Genomic DNA, 14246 nt, shown 5'->3' on the forward strand with positions numbered 1-14246 from the left:
TTATCTGATTGTTGTTTTAGATGGGTCCAGCTAGGAGTGGAATCTATGATGTTCGACGATGGCGTGGACGTCGGCCGTAACATCCGTAACCAAGTAACGGTGCAAGATCTTCTAGAGGCCATGGATGAAAAATATGACATTCTAAGAGAGAAACTAATTTGGGAATCGTTGAAGAGTCACATTGGTGAGTAAATGCAGGAGCAAATTGATTATTGCAAGATTTCCAGCTGGCTTACAATAATTGGTTTCACAAAATTGCAATTTGGATACTTATAATGTATAGTGATGGATGTATCATATTAACATGTCAAAGTTGCCAACAAAGACTGTAAAAGTAGAAGAAAATAACGTTTTACCAATACCTACCAAGCATGGCCAAAAAATGTGATTGTAATTGTTCAAACTAAGACAACCTTATAGATTTTTACACCAATTGAAGGTTAATGAAGGAGATATTAATTTGATTGACTCGCCCAGACACTCTCCACATGCAAATGGTGAAAAACTAGAAAACTCCAAAATTTCAACTTTTACTTCAATTTTTGTTTAAGTGAAACTTGACTAGTTTATATAATATTGTCTTTGTTTCAAATAATTATAAATTTACAATCGCTTTATATTGTTAGGCAATTGCCATATTTTATCTCAATTCTAATGTGCGGACAGTAGTGCTTCCAAGATGACACATTGAAAACTAATAGGAAAGTAATGAAAGATGGGAGTGGCTTTAAAAAAATTTGAACAATTTTTTGGCAGCAAACTGAATTTAAAGATGAGGACATCAAAAACAAAAAGGTCTGAAAATATGTATTCATTGTCCATACATTAATTGAGTTTTGGACAAGCTTGGAAGTGATAGTTTCAAGCTCTGAAGCATTTTCCAGCACTCGTGGCATCTTTTAGTAACATGATTTATTAACTTTCAAAACCCTTTTCCTACAGGTGAAACCATCTGGTCGACCATGCCGGAAAGTGAACGCGAAGAGCAAGTACTGAAGATCAAGACTAAACATCAACAGTTGATCGCTCAAAAAGAAGAACACAAAGTCGCCCAGCTGTCCATAGGCTACCAGAATTACAGTAGCCGCTTGGTAGCCATGATGGGCTACCATAGAGAGGAACAGTTGCAATTCATGCAGGACACACAGGAGAAGAGGGGGACGCTGAGAGGCGACGGCAAGAGTGAAGAGGAGATAGTCGACACTCTGACTGTAGACTACAGCAAGCTAATGGAAGGTACCGTATATTGCTTGAACAGTTTTGCTCTTGACAGCAGACCCGGGTTACCAGAGCTTCCAAGCTACGGGATTTCTGAAAGTTGGGCAGGGTTGACGGGAATGAGGGGACACTCAAATATCTGCTTAAGTTTGAGCATGACTAACAATTATTGTTTTATAGCACATTTGAGTTTTATACTTTATAATTACACAACCAGTTGAATTTAATTCTTAAATTGCATTTTTTCTGTATTGTCTGGTAACTTTTGAAAAGTTTGTATATAATTATTAAATTTGTAACATTTTTAATGACTGTTGGATTTGTATTATTATTCTTATATATAGGTAGTACTACATGTGGGGAACTGTTGTGTGACCTCCAGAAGCGTCACATGGCTGAGAGGGAGTTCCTGGTGGCAGTCTTAAAGGGAGTACAGGGGAGAGTTCTCTTCTCAGCTGAGATGGTCTCAGAATACATCCTCTATGTGCAGCAACAGATCCTCGCCAGTCGGGAAGGTGAAGGATTTGAACATGCTACCATAGCAACGGGATTATCAGATAGACCTCAAGAATTTAAGAGCGAAAGGTCTGCTTCACATATTATTATTCAGTGGAAGAATTTTTTTTTTTTTTTTTTTTTAAAGTTTAAGTTTTAAAATTATTTGGCTGTTGGATGCTAGGTATTCCCAGAAAGCCACAATGCCTTGAAAATTGAAAAAATAACATCATTGACATATTTTTAATGATTGGTTTGGATTAGTTAATTCCATGATATTTATGGCTGTGATAGAGCATTATTATGTGGTATTGTCTTAGTCAAAGGCTGAGCAAGGCAGACTTTCATTGAATTGCTTTGTTTTATTTTTTTTTCATTTTTACGGATAAACCATTAAACCAAAAGTTTTTTCTCTTCTTTCAGATTCGATGCCGATCGCGATCGGCACGAGTTGCTCGCCCTCGAGAGACTTCAAATGTTTGTTGGGAAGAGACCCAATAGGGTGAAGGATGATGTCTTTAGCCCCGATGTGAAGGGTAAGGGTATTGTGGACATGCAGATTGAGGTCATGAGAATGCTGCTGAAGAAACATTACCAAGAAAAGGAGGTAAGAACCAATCATTTTTAGCTCAATAATATCTACTACACATTGAGATGTTTTTTTCCCTGGATGACACCACTGTATGTTTGTTAACTTTGTTTCTCCTCCCCCCAGTCAAATGTCTTGGCCGATGCCATTTAATTTCATCATCCTACCAATAGCAAAGAATTTTGAAAACCACATAGATGGAACCAGAAACGTAACACAAATATCATTTTTTTTGTCATATTATCATCATCATCATGTGATGTTGTAAATGATTTCATGTCCTGTTTCTATCTAGATGATGCTGTATCTGCTGAAAGGCAAAGAGAGCGGTACCTGGCGATCGGTAGCAAGACGGAAGAACCAGGAGCAGAGAGACGACAGATTGAAGGAGTTAAGAATCAGGAGAAGTAACTGGAGGCAACTCAATAGTCAGAAGATGACGGAGGAGAGGACGCAACATCTCAAGATACTGTTTGAAGGGATGGGAATATATCACGAGAGAAGGTAAGGCTTATTTACTGGTATTAACCCCGTAAAATGACCCTCTTCTTTGTGTCCCCTCTCGTTTCTTTTCATCTTTCACGACTCTGCTGTCAATATTTGACAAAAAGTTTCTACTTTTATACAACAATGTGTGATTCTGTGTTGTTTGTAATCAATCGAGGGATACATCTTATTTTTGTAGGCTAAATTAAAAGACATGCTAGTACTTGATTTATGGTACTCCAAGTCTGTTAATCATACTCGAGTACATTTTTTCTGTTCTCCTCTTGGTTTCTACTTGTACTCATACAACCCAGAAAGTAACAGGGAAGGGATTGCAAGAGAAATTCAGCTTTTTAAGTCTACTTGTACAAGTAAATGAACAATGGGAAAAAATTAAAACTTGTGCAGGTACAAAAATACAGCGATAAACAAACTACAACAATGCTCATGTCAAAGTACAAATGATAATATCTTATCCTGAATCACTCAGATTTTAAACAGTCTGTTCTGTACATCTTCCAGCCATCAGCAGCTGTGAGAACGGCTCAACAGTAACGCATATCTCCAATTATATAAACAATAAGTGGTTGGCAATACTTCATACCTTTTTTTATCAACTCTTTCTCGTTTTAAAGGAGAAATGAGGTTTCATCGGGTAGTAACCTCACGGATCAACAAGTGTCTGCCGTTGCCCTAGCTGATCTACAACAACTTCAAGCCCAAGAAGTGGAGAGGATACTCTTAGAAATGCAGCACAAGGTATTTCATTTGTTTGTAAAGAAGAATATGTCAATTGTTTCACCAATGTAATAATAGGTTTTTAAAATGGTTGTATAAATTGATTGACTTTCATTTTGAGTTTGAAAAGCTCCTAAAAGAACTTCTCGGTGTGTCTGTTTGGTTGATTGTATTTGTTAAATTAGATGCATGAAGAATGAACTTATGTGCTGAATGTACAATTACGTACTGAATGTGGGATTACATGCTCAATGTACGATTACATACCTAATGTGTGATTACATGCTCAATGTACGATTACATACAGAATGTGAGATTACATGCTGAATGTTAAATGACTTGCTGGATGTGGGATGACTGTGGATGGAGTACTAGTTGCTTGATGCTATTGTTATCATTGTACTTTTGGTACGATTTTGAAATGAATTCATTCATTAGAACTCAAACATTAACTTATTGGTAAAACTGCCCAAAAAAATTAAATTTCATGTATTTGTCTTGTGGTCAACATTTTATATTACATAGATATCATGTGCCATATTGTTTTGTTAGTTAGCAGACCATTTTGATGTTGATGAGAATACAAGAGAGACAATAATATCATAACTTTCTTTTGTTATCAACATGTATATGTATAACTGGCATCATGCTGCATGAAGTATTCCATCAGAAAAATAAAAGTCAAAGTCACAATAGCAAGACACTAACAGCTTATTTTGCCATTTTTTAGATATTTTAATTGATTGATCAATAAAAATGCAATCAGATTAGTATTAAAAATCCCAAGTGTTTCACTCCATAAACCTTCCCGCTGGTGAAGATAATTAAATTAAACAAGTTAGGATATTTGGATGAATAAATCAGAGAGTAACCATTTTGGAATCATTTAGTTCTTTTTTTCTTTTTTATCGATCATCTTTAGAGTTGTAAAGAGTTATTTGTCATCTGGCAACACGAACATGCTGCTTGGGTAGAGGAGTGGTTGGATAATATCTCGGCCATTTTCTTTGGGACTTTCCATCTCTCTGATGAAGAGAAGGAGATTGCACAACTGTTGCAGGACAAATACGAAACTTTAAGGTACGTATGCTTCGACAGAGTTGTCATGTTTTTGCAATACATGGTTCAGCATACTCTCAGTGCAAATTTTATCTTTGAATCATGGCTGAGTGTGAAGAATAAAATAAATCAAATGTCTGCACCCAAGTTAGGTCATGTTTGAAGCTGTTACAGGACAAATATGTAACTTTAATGTACCTCTGCACTAGTTATGTGATTCAATACATGGTTAAGCAGTCACTATCAGTACAATTTCCAGTTACAGCTTTTATGATTTAATATTTGTGTCCTTTTTAACTATTAGGTCAGCTGTGTATGTCAACTTTGATAGTTAACTTGTTTGGAGTTTCAAGTGAAATTCTGTCAAAAATTGTATCAAATTTATTCATAAAGAACACATTTGACAAATCAAATCAGTTTTCTTGTATTTAAAATTTTGTTCTTTGTTGTTCTAATCATCTCATTCAAAGTTCTTCTGTAATGCACAAAAATATCCCATGATACAATGCTGTCATATTATATCTTCTTCTCAGATCTTGATAGAACAAAAACTCAGAAACTTCACACATTTTATGATTATCGATTTATACAGCTAGACATACTGTCAGAGGTTGAAAATCTCCCCTCTCCCCACCCCCTCCCCTCGCCTCCATAGTACTATCCCCGATGAGTCTTTAACCTGGCTTTCCTCCAATCACAATATACTTTTCTTTCTTTTTTTTCCCTCAAAAGAGAGAAACTGTTCCTAGAGATGTTGGTGAACCAGTATGGATTAACATCCATCTGGCGGATGACTGATGAAGAGAAGCAGAGACAGATAGTGAAGAAGAAACTAGAGGAGAGAGAACTCCGACAAGACGGCGACCTAGAGGATGTAGAACAGATGTTTGCATCTGTTTTGAAGGTCAGGAAAGAGAATGATACAAAAACAATACCCATTGTAATTAACATTAGGATCGCAATTTAGCCAACTAATAAGGACTTTTTTCTAAATTTATTTGCTGGGTATATTTAGTAGTCTGCTTTGTTCTAAAAGTTTGTCACCCAAAAATTGTTTCTCATGATATTATTGATCACATGCAAAATATTTTTTTAATGTTTTTTTTCTCTGTATTATTTGATATGAAAGTTAACTAATCAGGCCAATGAACTGAAAATTGTTTCAACACCTGTTTTTTAATTGGCCTCTCTGGTCAGTTTCATCATTTGGATCAGCCCATTTGAAACAAATGTCTTTTTTCCCACTTTTGGGTCATTCCATTATAAAGGGAGTGAATACATTGACATTCCTGGTGTATCTTTTACACATAGAGCCAATTAGGTTTGACTGCTTCTACTCTGTCATAAGCTAAATCCTTAGTTTAATGATGACAAGATATATCTAGAATCTATATGGTGGATCCCAGGTCTGGTGTTATCAGTTGAAGGATAATTGCGGCACCCTTCACCACTGTTATAGCAATTGTACCATATGTCAACGATTTTTCGGTATGCAAGAGAGTATACATACAAAAATAAACAAATAAAATTTTATCCTTCCCCCACAGAACAAAGAATCTTTCCCCAGACTGGTTGGCAATCTGAGAATATTGAAACAGAAGCAAATTCAAGAGAAGTTAGCGACAAGAAAAGCAGAAGGGAAATTAGATTCAGATTCGGAGAGTGATTCAGGTAACATGAAATCCATTTATTAAATCAGAAAGCAAGCTGAAGAAGAGTCCTACAGTAAAAAACTTTCCATGAGTACTGGTAGTAATTAGTAGCAACTCCTTGAATTCTAATGTGGTTAAGTTTGCAAAAGAGCTTTCAAAATATCATTTTTTACTACCATTGCTGCATTTTCTTTGAATTCGTTTAACCGAATGCTTTCAAGGAATCTTGGTATGGGACAGAATATTTAAGCTTTTTTGTAAGAACAGGGATTTTAATCGAAGCATAAAAGAGGCATGATAGTGAAAGCGTTATTTTGACTTTTGTATTCTTTAAGAAAAGATGTTATGTTTCATTTTGTGGTCCTATATGTTTTGTAAGTAAGGTTAGCTAACTGTGAACCTGTACACAAAGGTATCTTACATAAATTAACTGTGTTATGATGTAGTAATTAATGTTTTCTTTTCTTTTTGCTCTTTATTTTTGTTGATAATTCATATAACGTATTTTATATTCGATACTGAATATGACATATTTATAATTGTGTGCAGGGAAAAATGATAGAAGGTAAGGCTTAAACATTGTGTCAAGTCAAAGTGACCTAATAGAAAAATCAAAATAAGTTATACCAAGGTAGTGAATAGTGTTCCCAGTTACATTCCAATATATATTTTTTTAAATATGTATATATAAAATCATTTGCTAGCAATTCGTAGCTACATTTAATGTTAGTAGGACTTGCGAGGTAACTTGTAAATATAGTTGCATGCGCCGGTTCGTGGCTGCACCCTATGGGTGGTTCCCTGGGGATCACACAGATGAGGTGCACTGTATTGGCCTGACAGTGACTGTTTGAATTGTGCACACTTGGGTGTGAGGGTATGACAAGTTACCATTAATCATCTTTAAATTGTTTGAAAAGGTCTTGCCTTGACACAAGAACTAAACCTTTAACTTCAAGTTATTAACTTAAGAAGAATTGACTTCTTTCTTTGTTTTCAGTTTGACAAAAGGTTTGCAAAAATAGAATATTATGATTATTTCTTTCAGATTCGGATGATGAGCCTACGGCCGGGGATTTGCTGTCCGACCTGCAGTTGAGGTCGGATAGAGAGTTGGATTTGATATTGGCCATGATTAACGGTGACGGAACCGAGAAGGCCACTCAATCCGAGAAGATGGAATTGCAGCTGAGGTTACACCTGGAGCGGATGAGAGCTCAACAAGCTCTGGATTTTACCGAGAGTGCCCTCGTGGTCGGATTAGCTGAAAGGGGCAAACTGAATTGGGAGAAGAGGTAGATGAAATATTACTACATTTAATCTACCAAGAAGGATTTGAGAGGTGTTGGCCTCAAATTGGCTTTTTGTAATTTGGAGGACAGTTTTGCCAAACCTAATGAGTATTACTCGCTAGAATGTTGCAATAGATTTGACTAAAGCACCCTCCCACTTTTTTTCTCATCAAATGAATTTGGAAGTATTATAAGTATTATTGTGAAGGTCGCTGATAGTAAGGTGTCTTCAGTATATATATCCCCATAGAAGGAGGTGGGCTAAGGGTTGGGAGGGTGGGGGGGGGGATGGAAGGGTGATGGGAAAGTATGTAGTACATTCAGGTGTTTATAACACAATGGCTGATACAATTAAGTTGTACATGTTGTACATGTTATGGATCCTTGAACTGGATTTTCTTGTTTATATCATCTATTTTGCAAAGAAAAGCAGCTTTGAGGACTTGTTTGACAAGTTTACCTAAAGCCTATAGGTTGTTGCTGGAAGTTAGATTGCTATTGATAAAATTAAGATTTTGTATGTTTATTTTGTATTGGCCAAATCAAAGGTGATAAAGCAAGTCAATTGTAGTTATCTGGGTTTCAGAATTTCATCACCTAGGTATTAATAACCACATGTCAAAGAAACAAATTGGGAAAATTCAAAAGTTTCATCATTTGAAATAAATCTTGACTAGTTCTTTGGACTAATAAACTACATTGTTGTGGTGATTAAGATATTAGCTAATACCCTAAATCAAATATAACTCAAAAAACTGCTCCGAGTTGCAAAATATTAAAAGCAAAATGAAAGGGCATATCTTGTACAATATTTGATCTTTTTCTCTTATTTAATTGAAAAGTAATGCCCTAATGATATTAGATCAGGATTGTTGCTGTATTCTTCCAAGTACCATTTTGATAAATGAAAACATTGATAGTGATGTTTGTAATCTCTGATTTTATTTTTATATTTTTTTTATTAGTTTACTTCAATCACTGGTTTCTTCTTTTCCCTTTTTCTCATTTCTAAATCAGTTTAAAATCTGACCAGAGACGCTACAATAAACTAGCTGTTGAAAGATTCCGGATACGGCAGTCTGTGAGAGAGGCTAACTTGGCAGAGCCATTGGACAAGGAAGACAAAGTTCTTCCAAAGAAAGGTTAGAAATTTTCACTTTCTTGGGAGATGAGAAGAAGAAATTTAAGACATGTTTTTCTTATTTGGGTGAGAGAAAGAAAGGTTAATGTTCTTATTGGATAATATTTCACATATGTGTTTGTTACCTATTTTCCAGCCTGTTTGCTTCTATTTATCGATTGAAAAAAATGGATGTTCAGTTTGTATTTATTCATTCATTCATTTAATTTTTTGGGGTTTGGGGGGGGGGAGGAGAGGGATACTATTTCTGCCTGATGAAGATTTACTATGGGAAGTGTTGATAGATTTCACAAGGAAATTAGGAAAATACAAACTTAAAGTAAAAAAAGGAAAAGACTTAAAATGACAAAATTGCAATTAAATTAAAAATAAAAAATTACTAGAATGACAATTAAGTAGAAGAATTACAACAACTACAAAAACAAAAAACAACAACAAGAAAAAAAAAAAATATAACATTCAGGGGACAATAGACAGCTACATAATTCACCAGTCTGCAGATAATATAACACCTTCTGATGCTAAGTATGTTTTTTTTGATAATATTATAATAATTTTTCCCCCTCTTGTGGACTAAATTTGCAGGTGATATGATGGCATGGCGCTTAGCAGTCCTCCAAGAAGTGCTGAAATATCATAGAGCAGAGAGGGAGATACTCCTGAGCATCATGATGGACAAAGGAAGCGACGATCTGCGAGATGCTGCCAAGCAGATGACCCAAGAGGAGAGGGAGCAGAGGTTGATGGAGCTAAGGAAGAAGGCAGAAAGTCTAAATTTGGATGTGAAAAGTAAGTCCATTTGGTATTATTAATGTAGATCTGAAAGATGAAAGCTGCAATCAGTTTTAAATTTCTTCATTTATTTAACTTCTTCTCTCCTGAGTCTGAAGAAAATGACTCTATTTTCATTTTACAAGAGTTTATATCAATTTAGAGCATTCTCACTTACAAATTGTGAACTTCCCATTTCCATCCAAATTGTTACTGCTTCCGTTTACTTCTGGTTGGATGCTGGAGCGAAACTTTATGGCACTGACTTTTGAAGTCTTTTCCACTCAACAAACCTTCCATTCCTAAAAGGAGTTCATATCACAGTACGTCCTCCTCATCTCCATGGAGACCAAGGAAAATAACTTCTGTCCATAAAATGGAACAAAAACACTGGACTCTCTGCTTATTGGTACCTATGAAAAACTACGCTGTTTGATTTCCTTGCAGCCCGCACAAAATACGAATTACTTGTCACCTTTATATCACATATATCGAAAATTTCCAGATATACAGTACATATAACTCAAAGACCACAATGTGTTTCGATCAAGATGGTGTCATTGTTTTTTTTTAATATTTGGTCTCAAACCTAAGCTTGCTCTTGTTTCTCAAGGTGACAACGAATCTAATCAGGACATACTGGAGGAGGTAGGCGCCATCAAGAGCGTCTTACGTAAACAGAGCCTGGAGACCAGGACAGAGACGGCGGTGACCCAGGAAGATGTGAGCATCTCGTTGATGGTGGATCTGCAGGAGATTCAGGACAAGGAGATTGAGCGGATCATCGAGAAGATGCACGGAATGGTAAGGCACGAGATGGAAGGTGATGGTGGAGTAAACATTCACAAGAATTTGAAATATCATTTAATATCCATATGTATCAGGTAAAGTATTAAGTTTAGTGATTGCACACTGATTTTACACATTACCCCTTTTTGTTTTTGCAGGGGGTGGGGGGGTGTTGGAGCACAATTTGGTTTACCTTGGTATATTTCTTTCTTCCCTTATTTTTCCCTCTTCCTTTCTTCAATGGGAGGGTTCTACTTTGTTAAGACATAAACCTATTTACGAACACTTCCTTTTAAATTCACAACTATGCATGCTGTATATATATATGACTTCATCAAAGGTTATGTGCATATTGTATTGTTGTTGTGATAAAAAAGTGAAATTAAAAGCAGACACAGAACAAGAATTAGAAAAAGCATGAAATGGTAAGAGAGGAAATGATGAGGAACATTTGTATTGAGGATGAAATATGGTCGGGTTTCAGTAAATTACAGTCCTTGTATGTAGGTGTGCAATGCACAGTACAACTTAAATAACATTTTGACCACATTTCAGATCTGTGTCTAGAAATTTCATCGTAACTTCATCGTAAGAAAGGAAACAATAAGGAATTGACCATTGATGAGGATTAAAAGATGGTTGGGTTTCAGTCAAATTAAAGTTTTTCCATACAAAGTATGGCAAAACTTTCAAAGTTTGCACAAAGCTTGTTTTCAGATGTAATGGCATGTCTAAGTTTCATGTTAGAAGAAAGAATCTTTCTCAGGTTTAAAGATGATAATTATTTCAAAGTGACTATCATCTCTGACCGGTTGCAATACCTTTTCAACAGACCGACGACCGTCTCTCGAGGTTGAGGATGGAGTTCATACGACACAGACAGTTGCACGCCGGCCGGAATACTCTGATAGCGTTTACACGATACGACGGTGTGGCGGACGAAGACAGTCTCATGAAGGTACGTTTAATTACTTGTCCCTTCTCTTCCTCTCCAAATCCCCCTCCCCCAACCCTCCTCTATCATCTTCTCCTTGCTCCCCTAACCCTCCTCCTGCTCACCCCCTCACTCCCTCCCTCCCTCCCTCCCTCCCATCTCTCACCCCTCCCACCATATCCTCTCCCCCTGCCCCTCCAACCTTCATGATACCATAATTTTATAAACAGTATGTTATAACCTTTGTTTTGCAGGCTCTGCGTAAGAAGTATGACTTTTTGAAGGACAAATGCCTGTTAGATCTGCTGAAGAAGCAATGCGGTGAAGCAGAATGGGCCAAGATATCGGAACGAGAGAGACAGAGGAGGTTAATGAAGTTAAAACTGGAGGAGAAAAGACTCAGGAGAGAAGGTAATTGAAAAAAAGAATTATCCAACAGATCTCATGTCAAAAATAACAAGGAACTCTTTCATTTTACTTCAGAGGTCCCTAATTTTGGTGATAACAAGTTGGGGACAAAAACATGCACTTTTAACAGTTTTATGGCAGCTTAGCAAATATTGTGTAGTGGCATATTACAGTGTCGTGATTGAGCCGTCTGCAGTTTTTTGTGTTTGTTTCACAAATGTCTTGTCATTGGATTACAAAATAAGTTTCCTGTTCGATGAATGTGCTGTGGGCTAGTGGATAAAGGCGGTGGCATTTGAAGCAATGATGCTTAGCAATCGGGAGGTTCGGGGTTCGATTCCCGGCCGGGTCATAGTAAGGTGGGTTTTTCATCCAAGACCAATCTACGGTTTTCCCATCTGAAATGACTTTCTAAATTGAAAAGATTCCAACTTTGAGTTAAAATGTTGAATTGGAAGCCACCCGACGTGTAAGTTGTAATCCACAAGCCCTTGCGGGTTTCTCCCACATTTGTGGTCGCTTAAGCGTCGTAAAAATAACTGCTGATTATAATGTTGTTCTTTGCTTTTTAAAGTAACATACGCTCTCAAAGATTTTGACATGTTTTGGAATAATATTCCAACAAACTTACAGTTTTAGTTTATGGTCTGTGGTATTCAATTTAAGCAAGAGACCTTACACCTCAAGTAAAACCACCTGCTTAGGTATAAATATTTTTTTTTTTCTAAACTCACTTTTTATTATCAACAATTATCTCTTACATTGTTTCGATGTTTTGTGATGTGATAATTAGGTAAAGAAAGAAAGAAAGAGATTTGACAGGTTTATGATGTATTTGTCTTTTTATCATCCTAATCCTTATTTCTCTTATATATTTTCTTATTAAAATAGGTAAGGTGGATGAACTGCAAAAGCTGTTGGGAGGATTTCTGGAACTGGACCTACAGATGCACAAATTAATGGGAGACAGCCGGGCAGAGTACGAAGATAAACTCAACAAAAGACGACAGGCTCGTCAGAGAAGACAGAAACAGGGTTTGTTAACAATTGTTATATTCATCTCGATTTGTTGCTAGCGGGTCTATCCACTTTGCAATTAAACTTGCATAAATTTATGCATCGTGCAATTTCAAAATACAACGTAGAAGTCTTCAGAATTACTCAAAAAGTTGGGTAAATGAATATTTTTGTGTAATTTCCTTTGCAAAATAGCTAAGAGTTTAGTTTAATAGATTTAATTGATATATATAATTTTTTATCTTTCGACTGATTTTTTGATATCATGGCAAATGTCTTGCAATATTCTGAAGTTTTTCTAGCAGCAAGCTTGTTAGTTTCATGACCCATCTTACACAACAGTCTATTAAATGTTATTTATCAGGTCTTGATGACGAAGATGATGAAGGTCTCTCAGAAGATGAGGAAGTGCTAGACATTTCCTCCAAGAATCCCTTGGATGACTTGCAGAGGCGGTTCGACCAAGAGAAGGACGCCCTGCTGGCAAAGTTACGAGGAGCGGAGAAGCAGTACTTGAGCGAGAGGGAGAGGCAGGCGGAGCTGGCCAGGTTGAAGAGGGAGTTACGTAAAGCCCAGAAGGAGGACGACTTTTCCGCAGCAGCTCTGGTCCTAGGATTAGCTGAGAGGAACCAAGCAGCTGCCGAGGAGAGGTCGGTATCTCTTATTGATCTGATAGGCTTATATAGGCTTATATTCACTGTATTACACTGTATATATACACTGTATATACACTGTATATTTGACTGTATACACTGTTTTTACTGTATTACACTGTATACACTGTATATACACTGTATATAACACTGTATATATATAACACTATATTACACTGTCTAGTATTTGCACAAGGACTAGGAAACAACAGAGGCTCATTGAATGCCCCTATCAATGTGCTGATTCACGGATGGATAATGCTTCTAATATCAAGCCGTTTCTCTTTGACGAGTGTTTAGAGGATTATTTCACAGGCGTTTCATTGTCCCCCCCTCCCCCATTTCTGCTCGCGGTACCTCTTTTTCTCAGCATCAGTCCCTGATCCAATCGATGGATTAGTAGCTGATCACATTTGTCATTTAGTGAGGACAGTAAAGGCACAGTGCAGCCATGGTGAACCAAGTTGTTCCAAAATGAGTGAAAGAACTGTTGCACCTTCCCAAAATTTTGGAGGTTACATATCCCAATGGCTGACATCCTAAATGCTTTTAGCATCTATCATGATTCTCTTAATTATTTGTCTCTCTGGATGATAATGAATTTGGATAAAAACCCAAAGGTGAAGAAAGAACTTTCACCAATTTGTTTTACATAAATGATCTGGTCTCTTTGTTGAGAATGTTTTGAGAAAGATTGTTATTGGATAGGAGAAATTTATTCCCTTGGTTTTGAAAGGGAGCATCCAGGTTAGGCATCTACATTACTTCTCAGTTGGTGAATGTTAAAAAAACAGTGTTGTATCATGGGTGCAGTATTTCATATGGTGGAAGTGATTTGCATGTGAAAATTATTTTTTGATGATATTTACACTACGGAGGTATTAAACTGTAGGTACTTGAAAGTACTTGAATTTATGTACTTGAATGTTTATTTCAAGCCTCATCATGCTTGATGTTTCATGTTTTGTAAGTGTAGGCACTTTTAAACTGTAAGAAAATCCTGT

General features: G+C 36.5%; 1 protein-coding gene across 1 annotated transcript in view; it reads left to right on the forward strand.

Annotated features, from left to right (window-relative positions):
- The window catches only part of LOC139960843 (uncharacterized), a 56645-nt gene that overhangs the window by 3857 nt on the left and 38542 nt on the right, over positions 1 to 14246 (forward strand). Inside the window, exons 4-20 of the mRNA XM_071959442.1 lie at positions 21 to 184; positions 943 to 1236; positions 1563 to 1803; positions 2137 to 2320; positions 2598 to 2806; positions 3424 to 3547; positions 4449 to 4606; positions 5318 to 5489; positions 6133 to 6256; positions 7286 to 7532; positions 8547 to 8671; positions 9256 to 9459; positions 10055 to 10245; positions 11063 to 11188; positions 11419 to 11575; positions 12464 to 12607; positions 12954 to 13239. Of these exons, the coding sequence (XP_071815543.1) occupies positions 21 to 184; positions 943 to 1236; positions 1563 to 1803; positions 2137 to 2320; positions 2598 to 2806; positions 3424 to 3547; positions 4449 to 4606; positions 5318 to 5489; positions 6133 to 6256; positions 7286 to 7532; positions 8547 to 8671; positions 9256 to 9459; positions 10055 to 10245; positions 11063 to 11188; positions 11419 to 11575; positions 12464 to 12607; positions 12954 to 13239 (3150 nt within the window). The remainder of the gene's footprint in view (positions 1 to 20; positions 185 to 942; positions 1237 to 1562; positions 1804 to 2136; positions 2321 to 2597; positions 2807 to 3423; positions 3548 to 4448; positions 4607 to 5317; positions 5490 to 6132; positions 6257 to 7285; positions 7533 to 8546; positions 8672 to 9255; positions 9460 to 10054; positions 10246 to 11062; positions 11189 to 11418; positions 11576 to 12463; positions 12608 to 12953; positions 13240 to 14246) is intronic.

This window comes from Apostichopus japonicus, chromosome 20, assembly GCF_037975245.1.
Source record: "Apostichopus japonicus isolate 1M-3 chromosome 20, ASM3797524v1, whole genome shotgun sequence".
In the NCBI taxonomy this organism is placed as follows: domain Eukaryota; kingdom Metazoa; phylum Echinodermata; class Holothuroidea; order Aspidochirotida; family Stichopodidae; genus Apostichopus; species Apostichopus japonicus.